Below are 14236 nucleotides of genomic sequence, written 5' to 3'. Positions count from 1 at the left end.
AGGCACTGCAGATGTCACTCGGCCCAGGCAAAGAGACGGCTGGTTTCTAGGGCCACCAGCGGATTGCGGGTGCCCCCTTGACGATTGATGTAAGCCACGGTGGTCGAGTTGTCGGACAGAACCCTCACCGCTTTGCCACGATGAGAGGGAGAAACTCCTGAAGGGCCAAGAGCACTGCTCGAGTCTCCAATTGATTGATGTGCCAGCGAGACTGAGCTGTCGACCAGATCCCCTGGGTGGACTGGGAAAGACAGACCACACCTCAGCCCGAAAGACTGGCATCCGTGGTTACTATCGTCTACTGTGGGGCTTGGAGAGGCATTCCCTGTAGGAGATGAGAAAGGGAAAGCCACCACTGCAAGTCGGCGACTGTAGAGTCCAAGAACGGGAGGACTATGTGAAACTGCTCCGACACCGGCTGCCAATGGGATAGCAAAGCTTTTAACTGTCGCATATGAGCAAAAGCCTAGGGGACTAGGTCGATGGTGGACACCATGGATCCCAGGACCTGTAGGTAGTCCCAGGCCATCGGAAGAGGTAGCGAGATCAGATTCTGAATCTGGTCGATCAACTTGAGAGCCCTCGCATGCGGCAAGAAGACCTTGCCCACCCGGGTGTCGAAGTGGGCTCCCAGGAACTCTAGCTCCTGGGAGGGCTGAAGGTTGCTCTTGGAGAAATTCACTATCCACCCGAGAGAAGCGAGGAGAGCCAACACGCGATCCACCGCCTGCCGACAAAGAGCCTCAGACTTGGCCCGCATGAGCCAGTCATCCAGGTAGGGGTGAACAAGAATTCCTTCCCTGCGGAGAGCCGCTGCCACCACCACCATGACCTTGGTGAAGGTGCGAGGCGCGGTCGCGAGGCCGAAGGGGAGCGCCTGAAACTGGAAATCTCGATTGAGGACATGGAAGCGAAGATACTTCTGGTAATCGCGGTGAATCGGAATATGAAATACGCCTCTGTCAGGTCGAGCGAGGCGAGGAACTCTCCGGGGCGAACTGCCGCGATAACCGCTCGCAGGGTTTCCATGCGGAAATGCGGGATCTTGAGGGCCCGGTTGACTAAGTTCTAAGATCGGACGAAAAGACCCGTCCTTCTTGGGGACGACTAAGTAAATAGAATACTGGCCTGCGCCAAGCTCCTCCGGAACCGGGACCACCGTGCCCAAACTCAGGAGCCTGGCGAGGGTTTGCTCCACCGCTTCCCGCTTGGACCACCCGCATGGGGAAAAAAGAAAAAGATCCGGTAGGTCGCGAACAATTTTGAAGGCGTACCCGTCTCTGATAATGTCGAGGACCCACTGGTCCGACGTGATCTTGACCCATTCCTCGGAAAACAGGGAGAGGCGGCCACCGAGGAAGGGGACTGAGGAATGAGCCAAGTGAACTTCATTGGGTGGCCGGCTTGGGGGTGGAGCGCACGGGCTGGCCCTCACAAAAGGGACGACGCCCACGAAAGGGCTGCGACCAAGACTGAGAGCGAGAAGAATAACCCCGGCCGCGTGGGGTATACTGTTTCTGACCCCGGAAGCGAGGACGAGAGGGTGTAAAGGAGCAGGATGGCCTCGGACAGTCTTCCGGGAGCTTATGGACCTTATTGTCCCCCAAGGAATCCATAAGCTTCTCGAGATCCTCACCAAAAAGAGCTTACACCTTTGAAAGGCAACGTGCTCAGCCGGGCCTTGGAGGACGGATTGGCCGACCACTTGCGCAGCCAGAGGAGTCGTCTGGCGGAGACCGCCGAGGCCATCGCCCTAGACTGAACACGAATGAGGTCGTAGAGTGCATCAGCCCCATAAGCGACTACGGCTTCAAGACGCTCGGCCTGTTCCGCCTCTGTCGACGGGAGGTCCTGGTTGCAGAGTAACTGTTGAACCCACCTGAGACTTGCCCATAGCATGAGACTGCTGCAAAAAGTCGCACGAACCCCCAGCGCCAAGACATCAAAAATGCTCTTCATATGTGCTTCAAGCTTGCGGTCCTGGGCGTCTTTCAGGGCCATCGATCCCTCCACGGAGGGATTTTTTAAAATTTCCAAACACTCCTCCGGGAGGGGGTAGAGCTTATCCATGGCCCGCGCCACACGGAGGCCCGCTTTGGGAGCCTCCCATTCCCACAGGAGCAACAGCTTGCGCATGGGATGAAAAGGGAAGGCGGTAGCCGTAACCCTGAGTCCTGCCAGGACCGGGTCCATATCTTTAGGCAAAGAGGCCGTAAGGGTGTCCGCGGGGGGCCCCTCCAACCCCAATTCCTGGAGGACAAAAGGGATGAGGGGTTCCAGCTCCTCCCTGCGGAACATCCGTAGGACCCTGGGGTCGTCCCCCTCCAGGGAAGGAAGGGTACCCTCTGCATCAAGGGAGGCGTCAGGATCCGGGAGTACCGGGTCCACTCGCATCCGAATAGGCCCCGGGGGCTCCACAGCCGGGCCAACAGTCAATGGCGCGGGGAATTTTTTTTTTTGCCGGGGGGGGGTGTCAAGGGGAGGAGCCTTCCTCTTCCTCCTGCAGCCTGGCTAAATAGGATTTATGCAGGAGGGCGGCAAATTCCGGTTGAAGCCCTCTGAAGACCAAAATGAAAAACAAAATGGGTCCACTGCTGTAAGGTAAGTTAAAAAGCACTTTGAATACTTTTAACTGGTTTTTGTTTTTTATAGACTGAGCACAGCAGTGGGGAACTAAGCCCCTTCGGCAGCCAGAGGAGGGGGAGACGAGACCTGGACCACCAGACTCAGTCCCCACACCTAGAAGTGGCTACGGACTCAGGCTATGCAGTGCACAAGGAGCAAAGCCCCCCTGAGACCGGCAAGAGCCCCAAAGAAAAACTACAACTCCCTGTCAGAGTTTTTTTTGTTTTGGGTTTTTTTTTACAGGAAGATCATCACACTAGATCCCTAAGGAATAAGTACTTGCTTGATCCATGAAGAAAAGAAAAGGCTGACTAGCCTAGAGCAGGAGACCGAAGGGTGAGCTGCTTCACCTACTGGAGACAGATGAATACTGAAGGGTTACAGGACAGGCTCTGTCCCCATATAGGATATCCTTTCAGTTTTAGTCTGTCTCCACCTGCTGGAAAGGAGGCTCAACCCACAGTCTGGACTGATCCGGGTATGTACAGGGAATGTAATATTACTTAAAGATGCAAAGTTTTAAATATTTTGAGCAGAATTTCCCTAGAAGTTCACTGTAAAAGTGTCTCTTCCACCCTTTCTTCCTACTCCCTTGGTCAGTCTCCTTTCACTTTGCCCTCTCAGGCCCCCAACTCCTCCACCTGCCACCATGTCTCTCCTCCCCCTCTAGATTCAATCCCTTCCACTCTTATCTCCACTCCCAGAGTTTCTCTCTCAGTACTGCCTCTCACACAGGCTCCCTCTGTCCCGCTCTCTCAAACTCACACACACACACACACACCCCCTCTCTCTAGCGCACATATACACACCCCTCATACAGTATCCTCTCTCATGCACACACACACACTCATACAGGCTCCCTCTCTCACAAGCAAACAAGCACCCTCACATACACACAATCCCTTTTTCACACACACCAGCTCCCAATCTCTCATACATATACACACTCCTTCACAATCTCCTCAGATAGGCTCCCCTTCTCTGGCACACACACGCTCTCTCGCCAGTTCCTTTTTAGTAGTGAGCAGGATGGCCTCCACTCATGGCACGCCAAGGCCTGTTCCATCTTCGCCGCAAATGGAGACCATCCTGCTCGCAGGGAAAATGAAGCAGGTCCAGTGTTCCATGAGTGGAGGCTTTGCCGCTCATGGCAAAGATGAAGCAGGCCCAGGCATTCCACAGGCAGAGGCCGTCCCGCTCACGGCACGCCGGGGCCTGCCAAATTCTACGCAGCTGCACAGGAGTGGAATTCTGTGGTCTGCTATAGTGCAGAGCTCACAGGATTACTATTGGTGCCAGGTTTATGCTGAAGTCCTGGAACTGCTCAGACTGTCTCTGTAATGGTACTATAGCAACACACAAATGCTTTATTAATCAAATTAATTAATTTTGTTTGTCTAATGCTACTTCTACTCATAGCTGCAATAAAAAAAAGCTTTGACCACTCTCTCTCCAGATGCAGGAATGGTTAGAAATAACAGATAAACAGAAACACCCTCTCCTGGGGTGTATTTTCTGGGAGATAAGTAGGGAAGTAAATGTACAAACAGCACAAATACTAACTCTGAATTTTATAACTCCCTCACAGTTTCTCCATTTCTCAGCTTATAATTGGGCCCATTTCAACTAGACCAACCCTTACCATCCCATATGTTCACACTGCCAGACCAACCCCTAGTTGTAAGGTCTACAGGATTCCACAGTTTTGTCAAAGACTTTTTGCCCCAGTTAGAGATTGCAGAACTAGAACCTGCCATCTGCAATATTTCAGCTATATTAGTTAATGAAGCCACCCATGGAATAGAAAGCTTATATGCAGAAATAAAATGCTTAGCTGGAATAGTCCTAAGGAATAGATAGGCTCTACATATGATAGTCCAAAAGGAGGGGTCTGCCAATTTATTAACACCTCTTGCTGTACTTTTCTTGACAAGTCTAGAGAAATACGGATGGTCTCCACCGTCCTTCGTAACTTCTCCTCACAGCCCACATCCCCTCTGGATTCTTGGGATTTCCTAGGTATAAGGATCTGCTTTGGAGGTTTGGGAAAGAAACTAATGTATATAATTGCAGTTATTTTAGTCTTCTTTATCATTTTATGCCTTGGCTGTCAAGGGGTAATAAGTCTCTGCCATAAGTCCACCTCTAAGCTTATTGTCATTGCAGTAATAATTCCCCCACTGTCTGATGCAACCTATGGACACTCCCCTGCAGATATGTCCCATAGAGTCATATGCCCTCCTGCTCATCCTGAAGAAAAAGAATTTTACACGTTTCAAGTAAATACAAGGCCTCATCTTATCTGTCAAAATGGGGAGGCATCTATAAAAGAGCCCCAGCCTATCTATAGCACTGTGGGTCACGTACGCCTGGGACCAACCTAAGCCATGGGAGGGAGGCCAGTGGTTTTAGAGCTTTACTATATTATATTATGTCATCATAGGGGCAAACTGTAAGAGGGGCAGGGCCCATTTTAGGACCAATACACCTGTGAAAGGTAAATTTCAGAGTTGTGAACAGGCAAAGAAACAACTTTAAAAAGGCATGCCACAATATAAGTCAATCTTATGTATTACATTGTATTATATTGTCAAAGGCCAATGCCATTCCAGTCTAGCCGTAGGCTCATCTTACATGTTGATAGCATTGAATTTATATCTAGCCACTTAGAGAAAATGTTTCCATATAGTAATCAGTTAAAGAGATGTTTTGCTAAGTAACTTAGTCATTGGTGTATAGGTTAGAGGTAGTGTCCTCAACTTCCTAGGAGCAATTTTTTTCCATAACATTTTCAGCTGTAGGACTGCACCTCAACCATCTGCTGGAGACAAAGAAATACTGAGAAGTTATAAGGAAGGATGCCACCTGCAAGGAATGACATTAGCAAACAGATTTTTTGCCCATGCTTCCATTTGTAGGTAGAGGATCAAAACTCACTCATCTGGACTGGTCTGGTGGGACAATATGGAATTAGTCATACTTAATAACTACCTGCCTCTCTGGCTACAGCTTGAGCTATGGAAGAGATCAAGATGTTCATGAGGCTTTGCCCCACCATCATCTGCTGGAGACAGAGAAATACAGAAGGGATGCAGGAGGCACATCAGGTTAAGTGAGGGTGCCTTTCAGGTTTTTCCCTCTGTCTCCACCAGTTGGAAGGGAGGCATAACCCATGGTCTGGACTGATCCGGGTACATACAGGGAACATAGCTAATTCTCTGTCTATGGAGAATCCTATTTACAGGCAAACAAAAACTTGCTTAATGCAGAACTTCAGTTACTGCCAGCAGAGAGACATTTTATTATAAGGATTTAAAAAAAAAAAAAAAAAAAATCACACAATACTAAAAAAACTTCTTTAATGAAATGTTTATTCCTATTAAATAGTTTCTTAGAAACAAAATACTTAGTTTTCAATGTACAGGTAACACTGCAACCATATAAATCAATTACATTCAAACCTGGTTTATATAAGACACAAGATCTACAAAAACAGAAAATATTAATTTAGTAGTTAATTGTTTTCACTAGCTGCATAATGTGATTACAACAAATAATTTAAAAAAATGGAGCCAGATTTAAGGCTTAGGTAAAAATAGGGAATAAGTATTGAAGTTGGTGTGCAATGCAATACTTGTTTTTTTAACCGAACTCTTAAGTGTTAACGGTTCTGGGCAAAGGTGCCGCCAAGATGGATTTATTTTTCCCACGCTTGCAGCTGCACAAAATTATAAAGCCTTGGGCAAGAAGTGCTGTGTCAATTATACAAAATAACTTGCAGAGTTCCTTAAATCTGGCCAGGACCTGCCCCACTCTACTTCTCAAACAAAAACTGCATACCCTCTTACATTACTTACAATTAAAGGAAACTGTACCTAAATTAGTTCAATAATCTGCCATAAGGTTCTATAAATAAAACTTCAAGTCATACTAGATCAATTTTAAAAGCAAGAATAAAATCAAAAGTTCAAACTTCTATGCACTATTTCACTGATGCACTGCTGCTATGTTTTATGGGCAAGGTTTTTAAATTAACAGTAACCTGCTCTCTATTCCCAATTTAAAATCTGTAACATGAGCTGGTTCAACCTAGGCAGCCCAGCAAGGCTCTGTTAGCCAGCAGTTGTTTTTCTTCCCATCTGTTTTCCACCCCCTGCCCCCCACCCCTGCTTTCCACCCCTAGTTGAAGGCTTTTAAGTAGTGCAGGAGGTGGAGGGGTTAATGAAGCTCCTTATTCCCCAAGCCTTTTGAGCCCCTCAGTACTGATTTTAATAATCTTATTGATAAAGATGTTTCAAAATGGCTGGCATGCTCTTGAACTATTACCTCCATATTATCTGCTAGCGCTACATGTTTTAGGGGAGATGGGTTTTGCTGTGATAAAATGAAGCCATTCGTACTTTCCGTTTCAGCTGTTCTGCTTCTAGTTCAAAGTAGAAGGTGTCGTCGTTGCTTTTGCTGATCAAGTCCTGCAATTCCCGGATTTCGTTCTCCATCTTTGCTCTCAGCTGTCGCCTCAGTTTTTGGAGTGTCTAAAGAAGATCATTTAGATATGCTTACTCTTAAGAGCTGAATTGCTAAATGCACTTGCATTTCAGCACTGCCCAAACAAAATAGGCTTACTTTGGTCTGTGCTTTTTCTCTTGTCTGAATTTCCTTCCGTTCCTGCGACACAGCTTCTGCTAGCATTGAGAACTACAACACAAAACATTTTAATCTGAGAAAATGCAAAAAAATCATCTCACTATTGTTGGTTTCACAGTCCTGTGGATAATTGCTGCAGTCTGCAATCCATAAGTAAGGAACCATTCAATTACATCAAACTAGTCAGACATTTATCTGTTGCCTTCATCAATACTGATGCCCTTATCTACCACAATACAAAAATGATGCCACTGATAGCCATTTGGCAACTACATTTAAAGAAGCCATGCAATCAAAGACTGAAAAAAAATCCCAGGAGCTACGTCACCTGCACACCTAGAATTTGGGGCCCAACAGGAGCCGCCAGCAAGAGAGGTGATGAGGCTAGAGAAAGAGGAGTGGAGCGTGGCTAAATGACTAGAGTGCAGGCAGAAAGAGTTCAAAAATTAAAGAAAGAAAAGAAGTCACAAAAATAAGTAAAATAAGAAAAGTAGAAGTTATTTGGGGGTTGGGGAATAAAAGTGTGTCCCCTGGCTCTTAAAATATTTTCACTGGCACCCAACTTTTGATGCAGTGTTTTTAGATGGCTACTAGAAAGTGTTGCCATTTTTACTTTAATTTTTGGTGATGAGAAATTAGAAAGCAGAACGATGATAGTGGGACATGACAGACTGTATATCCAGCCTCTCTGCCCTCTCCTAGAGTCAGGACCAAGTGCTGTTTGTATACTCCACAAGAGAAGAGGCAGCAGTTTTACCTCCCAACATGTGACTACCCAGTTTTCTTTTTACCTGATCTTTATAATAGTTTTCCATGGACTGAAGCTCATCCTCAAACTGTTTCTTCTGTGCTTCACGTTTTTCCTTTGCATAATTTCTCACTTCCCGGAGTCTCTGCTTCTGGATTTCTAACCCTTCTTCAAACAGGTTCTTAAACATCTAGTAAAAATGTAAATATAAACCAATTAAAGACCCTATCCTTCGTTGCAAGAGAAAGAAGCACTAAAACCTGGAACTCACGTTTTGCACAATACTATTATCACAGATAAAACGTCTTACACAAAATTAAGCGCCGTGAGCACTTAACCTGAATTTGGAATACAATTTAACCTCTCTAAAGAAAGGGGTCACTGCAAGTTAAAGGGGCAACTTTCAACCTTTATTATCCAACGGAATGACAGGAGATGGCTGTAGAGTCAATAGAGAACTAAACAAATTGCCCTCCGTGTAAAATCATTTATTTCACATTTGCTGATTCTGCTACTTCCAGTGTATAAAATGGAAGGAATGACTACCTTGGCTTTCCTCACTTGAAACAACCAAATTAGATGATTCATCCTTCTTTGAACACAAAGCTGAATTGGGCCGCTACTTACTCGCTCCTCTCGGCTCCGGGCACGCAGCATTTTGGCACGCAGCTGAACATGGTAACCCTCATAGTACTTTTTGGCCCGAACAGTCTGCTGTCGCCGCTCTCGAATTTTATTCTGTGTAGATTTCTGATGTCGTATACGCTCCTTGAATTCTTGCTACATCAGAGAGGGAAGAGGAAGCAAACACAACTGTATTAAGACTGCATAAAATTGACACTAAAAGACACTTAAATACAATGAAAAAAAAAAAGCAAGCAATCAAGATAGAGTTGGGATGTTGTTGAGACCTTTATTGGCACAGCACTCTTTTTATGACGTTGTGGGTGGTGGGGAAAGAAAGGAGCTCCTGGACTTTCCCTCTTGCTCCAGCAAAATCAGAACCAGCCTCTGGTGGGCTATGGTACCTTGAGACTTTATTCACAACTACACCTAGGTTCCCCCCCCTCTATTTTATACCACTTTACCCAACTTACCTAGCCTAGTCATTACACCAGGACTCCTTTGGGACCCCCTCCAATCATGTTACATTTCACAGTGGCAGACTCCCTCTACCCCACAGCACTCCCAAACCTAAGTTGACCCAGGGACTGAACCCAGACCACAGCCCTACCAATGAGAAAACAGACTGGACAGAGCATTTGATATTTTGATTGTTTAACCTTGGCCACTGTTTACTGCCATGAAAAATCAGTGTATGCAAATCACATTATGTGGCTATCAAAAAAGGAAGGTGGTTAGCAAACTGCTAGCTACAAATATTGTAATTTTGGTTCCTCTCTCTTTGATCCCTAGGCTCATCAAAATGCTATAATTTTGCATGGATAACACCCGCGATAAGAAAAAGGGTCGTGTTTATGATAATTTTAGATGTTAGCACTTCGCATAGGTATTGTATTGCGGGGTGCGTTAAAGGTATCACACCCCGTGATACTTATATTTCACTACTCGTGAAGTGCCAAGAGAGAAAGAGAGAGTCTCGTTATAAGGCCTTTACAGTATTCAACTATTTATATCACTGTAGGAGGGCCAGCTAATAACTCGAGGTGAGGTTTTAGGGCCATTGTTACATGCAGAGTGAGATGTACAAACAGCACAGTACACCTCTGTGAAGATTTGATGTAATTTGGAGTGAGGAAAGTCTCACAAAGTTGAGATTTCTACAATGTTCTCTCGCCCTAGCTTGAAGGGGGTACTATCAAGCTAGAGCGAGAGAACATTGTAGAAATCTCAACTTTGTGAGACTTTCCTCACTCCAAATTACATCAAATCTTCATCGAGTTGTACTGTGCTGTTCGTAAGTCTCACTCTGCATGTAAAACTGGCCCCCAAAACCCTAAACCACCACCAAAACCTCACCTCTAGTTATTAGCTGGCCCTCCTACAGTGATATAGTTGAATACTGTGAAGGTCTCCCCAGAGGCTGGCGCACTCTCACTGAGTCCAAAAATGCCCGAAATGCAATTTGCAATCTTTATTGCAAATTGCGTTACAGCCATTTCGGGCATTTCACACAGCTTAATGCCAGGAAAAAAGGTGTAGTTATTTCTGGTGTTAAAAACGTGTGATAGCATGTGGTCTGCTATCGCACGGTGCGAAAATGCCCTTCGTTTTCATTAATCCCGCCCAAAACCCTCCCCGATCCTTGCCCTTATGAAAAATTTGCCTTCACACAATGTGATACCATTAATACTGCATGCGCTAATGCCCATAATAATGAATGACCCCATAAGTTTGCAAACGGACAAACAGTAGTAAGTGACTGGACATAACTAAACTCTGAAATACTGCTGTTCAATCAAAAGTGAAGTGCCTCTGCAATTTATCTGCTCTAAATATGAAGCCAAACATACCTACCAGTCTCTGATTGTGGCCCTCTTCTTTCCTAAGAATTTCAACCAAGAGGTCATGTTGCTTCTGTGCTACTTCCACCTTTTAAAAAAATAAAAAACAAATTGCTTTATTTTATTGATTCACAATATGTAATACAAAGGAGGTAAGAGACAATTGCCAGAAAACAATAGGGATGTGAATCGTGTGCCCGATCGTTTTAGCGATCAGGTTCAGCTGGGGGGTGGGGGGGGGAAATCTGATCGTTAGAGATGTGAATTGGGATCGGTTCCGATTCCAATTCACATTACTAATTTTTTTTTTTAGTGAGGCCCGCGCCGATAAAAAAAACCTCACCCCGACCCTTTAAAATTACCCCTTAACCTCCCCCACTCTCCCGACCCCCCCCCCCCAAAACCTTTTACACATACCTGGTGGTCCAGGGGGGCCGCGGGGAGTGATCTCCCGTTCCCACGCTATCAGCTGCGCTAAAAAAAATGGCGCCGATGGCCCTTTGCCCTTACCATGTGACAGGGCAAAGGTAGCGCCAGCGCCATTTTGAATACTGGCAATATGGCCCGCGTGCAGGAGGTTGCTCCCGGACCCCCGCTGGACCCCCAGGGACTTTTGGCCAGCTTGGGGGGGCCAAAAGGACCCCCACAAGACTTACCAAAAGTCCAGCGGGGGTCCGGGAGCAACCTCCTGCACTCGGGCCGTATTGCCAGTATTCAAAATGGCGCCGGCGCTACCTTTGCCCTGTCACATGGTAAGGGCAAAGGGCCATCGGCGCCATTTTTTTTAGCGCAGCTGATAGCGTGGGAACGGGAGATCGCTCCCCGCGGCCCCCCTGGACCACCAGGTATGTGTAAAAAGTTTTTTGGGGGGGGAGTCGGGAGAGTGGGGGAGGCTAAGGGGGTAATTTTAAAGGGTCGGGTGGGTTTTTTTTTTTTTTTTTTTAAATCGGGCCATCGGTGCCATTTATATTAGTGGCAGCTAAAATGGCGCCGATGGCCCGAGAGCGGGAGATCACGCCAGGACCCCCCCACTGGACCACCAGGTAATTTAAAACATTTTGGGGGGGTTCGGGAGGGTGAGGGATTTGTTTTAAAGGGTCGAGGTGGGTTTAGGGGTTGTTTTGGTGTGCCGGTTTTCCAGCCCTCCCCTGATTTACGATTTTTCACGATAAATCGGGGGAATTTCTATTGTATCGCGACTAACGATTTTTGACAATTTAAAAAATATCTGACGATTTTTTTTAAATCGTCAAAAAACGATTCACATCCCTAGAAAACAAACACTCTTCTCTTCAGCAAATATCTTGATTGGCTGATCACTAGTTCCTAGATTGTGTAGCTTCCAAATATTAGATTATACTATAAAAAAGGTTTGAGAAAGCAAGTATCAACATCTTCTTCTGATCAAGATAACCATCATGAAAGAAAACTAAAATATGTAAGCCAAAAAAATATTTTTAAATCAATTTCTCAGAATTGCATTTGGAGGGGTGGGGGGGATGGGGTGGTGATTAGATTAAGAGAAAGCAAAATTGCTTACCCTGTAATAGGTGTTATCCCAGGACAGCAGGATGTAGTTCTCACATATGGGTGACATTAGTAATGGAGCCCTATGTACGGAAAAACTTCTATCAAAGTTTCTATGAAACTTTTGACTGGCACCAGAGTGCCCACTGAGCATGCCCAGCATGCCATGATATTCCCTGTCACAGGGGTCTCCCTTCAGTCTGTTTTGTAGCAATTAGCGTTAGCCAAAAATAAAATAATAAAACGTATCGGACCCAACTCCGCGGGGTGGCGGGTGGGTTCTGTGAGGACTACATCCTTCTGTCCTGGGATAACACCTATTACAAGGTAAGCAATTTTGCTTTATCCCAGGACAAGCAGGATGCTAGTCCTCACATATGGGTGATTAGCAAGCTAGAGGCTGAGTCATTTGGGATTGAGGCAACAGTGAAGTATTGTTGTTGAAATGAATCAGCCGAAGATCACAGCAGATTGGTTGTAGAAGGAGTTGGGATTAACTGGAAACAAGTTCTTTAAGACGGATTGTCCATAGGCTGAATCTTGTCTTCCTTCTTTGTCTAAACAATAGTGAGCTGCAAAGGTGTGAAGAGAACTCCATGTTGCTGCTTTACAAATGTCCAGAATAGGTACAGAGCGAAGGTGTGCTACTGAGGTTGACATTGTTCTGACTGAATGTGCTTTTACTCGCCCTTGAAGAGTAAGGCCTGCTTTTTCATAGCAAAACTGTATGCAATCTGCTAGCCAGTTTGATAAAGTATATTTTCCCACTGCTTTACCTGGTTTGTTTGGATCATAAGATACAAATAGTTGACTGGATTTCCTTTGGACTGTAGTGCGGTTTAAGTAGAAGGATAGCGCACGTTTACAGTCCAAGGTATGTAAGGCTCTTTCTCCCTGGTGAGAGTGAGGCCTTGGAAAGAATGTTGGTAAAACTATAGATTGGTTCAAGTGGAATTCCGTGACTACTTTTGGAAGGAATTTGGGATGAGTACGGAGGACCACCTTGTCATGTAGGAACTTTGTAAAAGGTTCGTATGTGACCAGAGCTTGTAGTTCACTGACTCTCCTAGCTGATGTAATGGCTATGAGGAATACAGTTTTCCATGTAAGAAATTTAAGGTGACAGGTGTCTATGGGTTCGAATGGAGAACGCATGAGCCTGGCTAATACTACATTCAGGTCCCATGGGGAATGAAGTGGAGGTTTAAGGTGACTTAAACCTTTCATAAACTTACTGACGAGAGGCTGTGTAGAGATAGGTGTGTCTCCCAGCTTGTTATGGTAAGCTGAGATTGCACTCAAATGTACTCTTACAGATGAAGTCCTAAGACCAGAGTCTGAAAGATGGTATAGGTAATCTAGTAGTGAGGTAGTGGGGCAAGTGAAAGGATCTATGGATTTCTGAGTGCACCACAAAGTAAACCGTTTCCATTTGTAGGAATAATTTTTTCTAGTGGAAGGTTTACGTGAAGCTATCAGCACTTGAGATATAGTGGTTGGAAGATCAAGCTTTCAACATCCATGCTGTCAGGGATAGGGATTGAAGGTTGGGATGGTGCAACTGACCCTGATCCTGAGTTATGAGATTGGGAGCTACTCCCAGGCGAATTGGATCCCTGACTGAGAGGTCTAGCAGTGTGGGAAACCATACCTGCCGAGGCCAGTATGGGGCTATGAGTATCATGGTCCCTTTGTCCTGTTGTAGCTTCACTAGGGTTTTGGTTATGAGTGGTATCGGTGGATATGCATATAACAGGCCTGAGTTCCAATGGCGAGCAAAGGCGTCCTTTGGTAGACTGTTCTCCTGTTGTAACAGGGAGCAGTAATTGATCACTTTGTAGTTCAGATGGGATGCAAAGAGATCCATTGTTGGTTGACCCCAGCATTGGAAGATCTTGGTTGCGATTGTTAGATCTAAGGAACACTCGTGTGGTTGGAACTGACGACTGAGGTGATCAGCTATTATGTTGCGGATGCCTGCCAGGTAAGTGGCTCGTAGAAGAATGGAGTGTGCTAGGGCCCAGTCCCAAATCTGAGCTGCTTCTTGGCAAAGGAGGTAGGAACCCGTTCCCCCTTGCTTGTTGATGTACCACATGGCTACTGTGTTGTCCGTTTGAATCAGCACAGTCTTGTGTGAAAGGCAGTCCTTGAACGCATGTAGCGCATAACGTATAACTCGAAGCTCTAGGAAGTTTATTTGAAAAGAGGCTTCGGCTTTTGTCCACGT

General features: G+C 45.8%; 1 protein-coding gene across 7 annotated transcripts in view; it reads right to left on the bottom strand.

Moving 5' to 3' along the window:
• Positions 1-5978: 5978 nt before the first annotated feature.
• The window catches only part of CEP95 (centrosomal protein 95), a 159294-nt gene continuing 151036 nt past the window's right edge, over positions 5979-14236 (bottom strand). For all 7 annotated transcript variants that reach the window (XM_029600760.1, XM_029600759.1, XM_029600761.1 and 4 more), the window contains 5 exons: positions 10496-10570; positions 8645-8797; positions 8061-8207; positions 7249-7320; positions 5979-7157 (listed from right to left, as the gene is read on the bottom strand). In XM_029600760.1, the coding sequence (XP_029456620.1) occupies positions 6981-7157; positions 7249-7320; positions 8061-8207; positions 8645-8797; positions 10496-10570 (624 nt within the window). In that variant the 3' untranslated portion in view covers positions 5979-6980. The remainder of the gene's footprint in view (positions 7158-7248; positions 7321-8060; positions 8208-8644; positions 8798-10495; positions 10571-14236) is intronic.

This window comes from Rhinatrema bivittatum, chromosome 4 (genome assembly GCF_901001135.1).
Source record: "Rhinatrema bivittatum chromosome 4, aRhiBiv1.1, whole genome shotgun sequence".
NCBI lineage: Eukaryota > Metazoa > Chordata > Amphibia > Gymnophiona > Rhinatrematidae > Rhinatrema > Rhinatrema bivittatum.
Note: the sequence above shows the minus strand (reverse complement) of the source record. Positions and strands in the feature narration are given on the sequence as shown.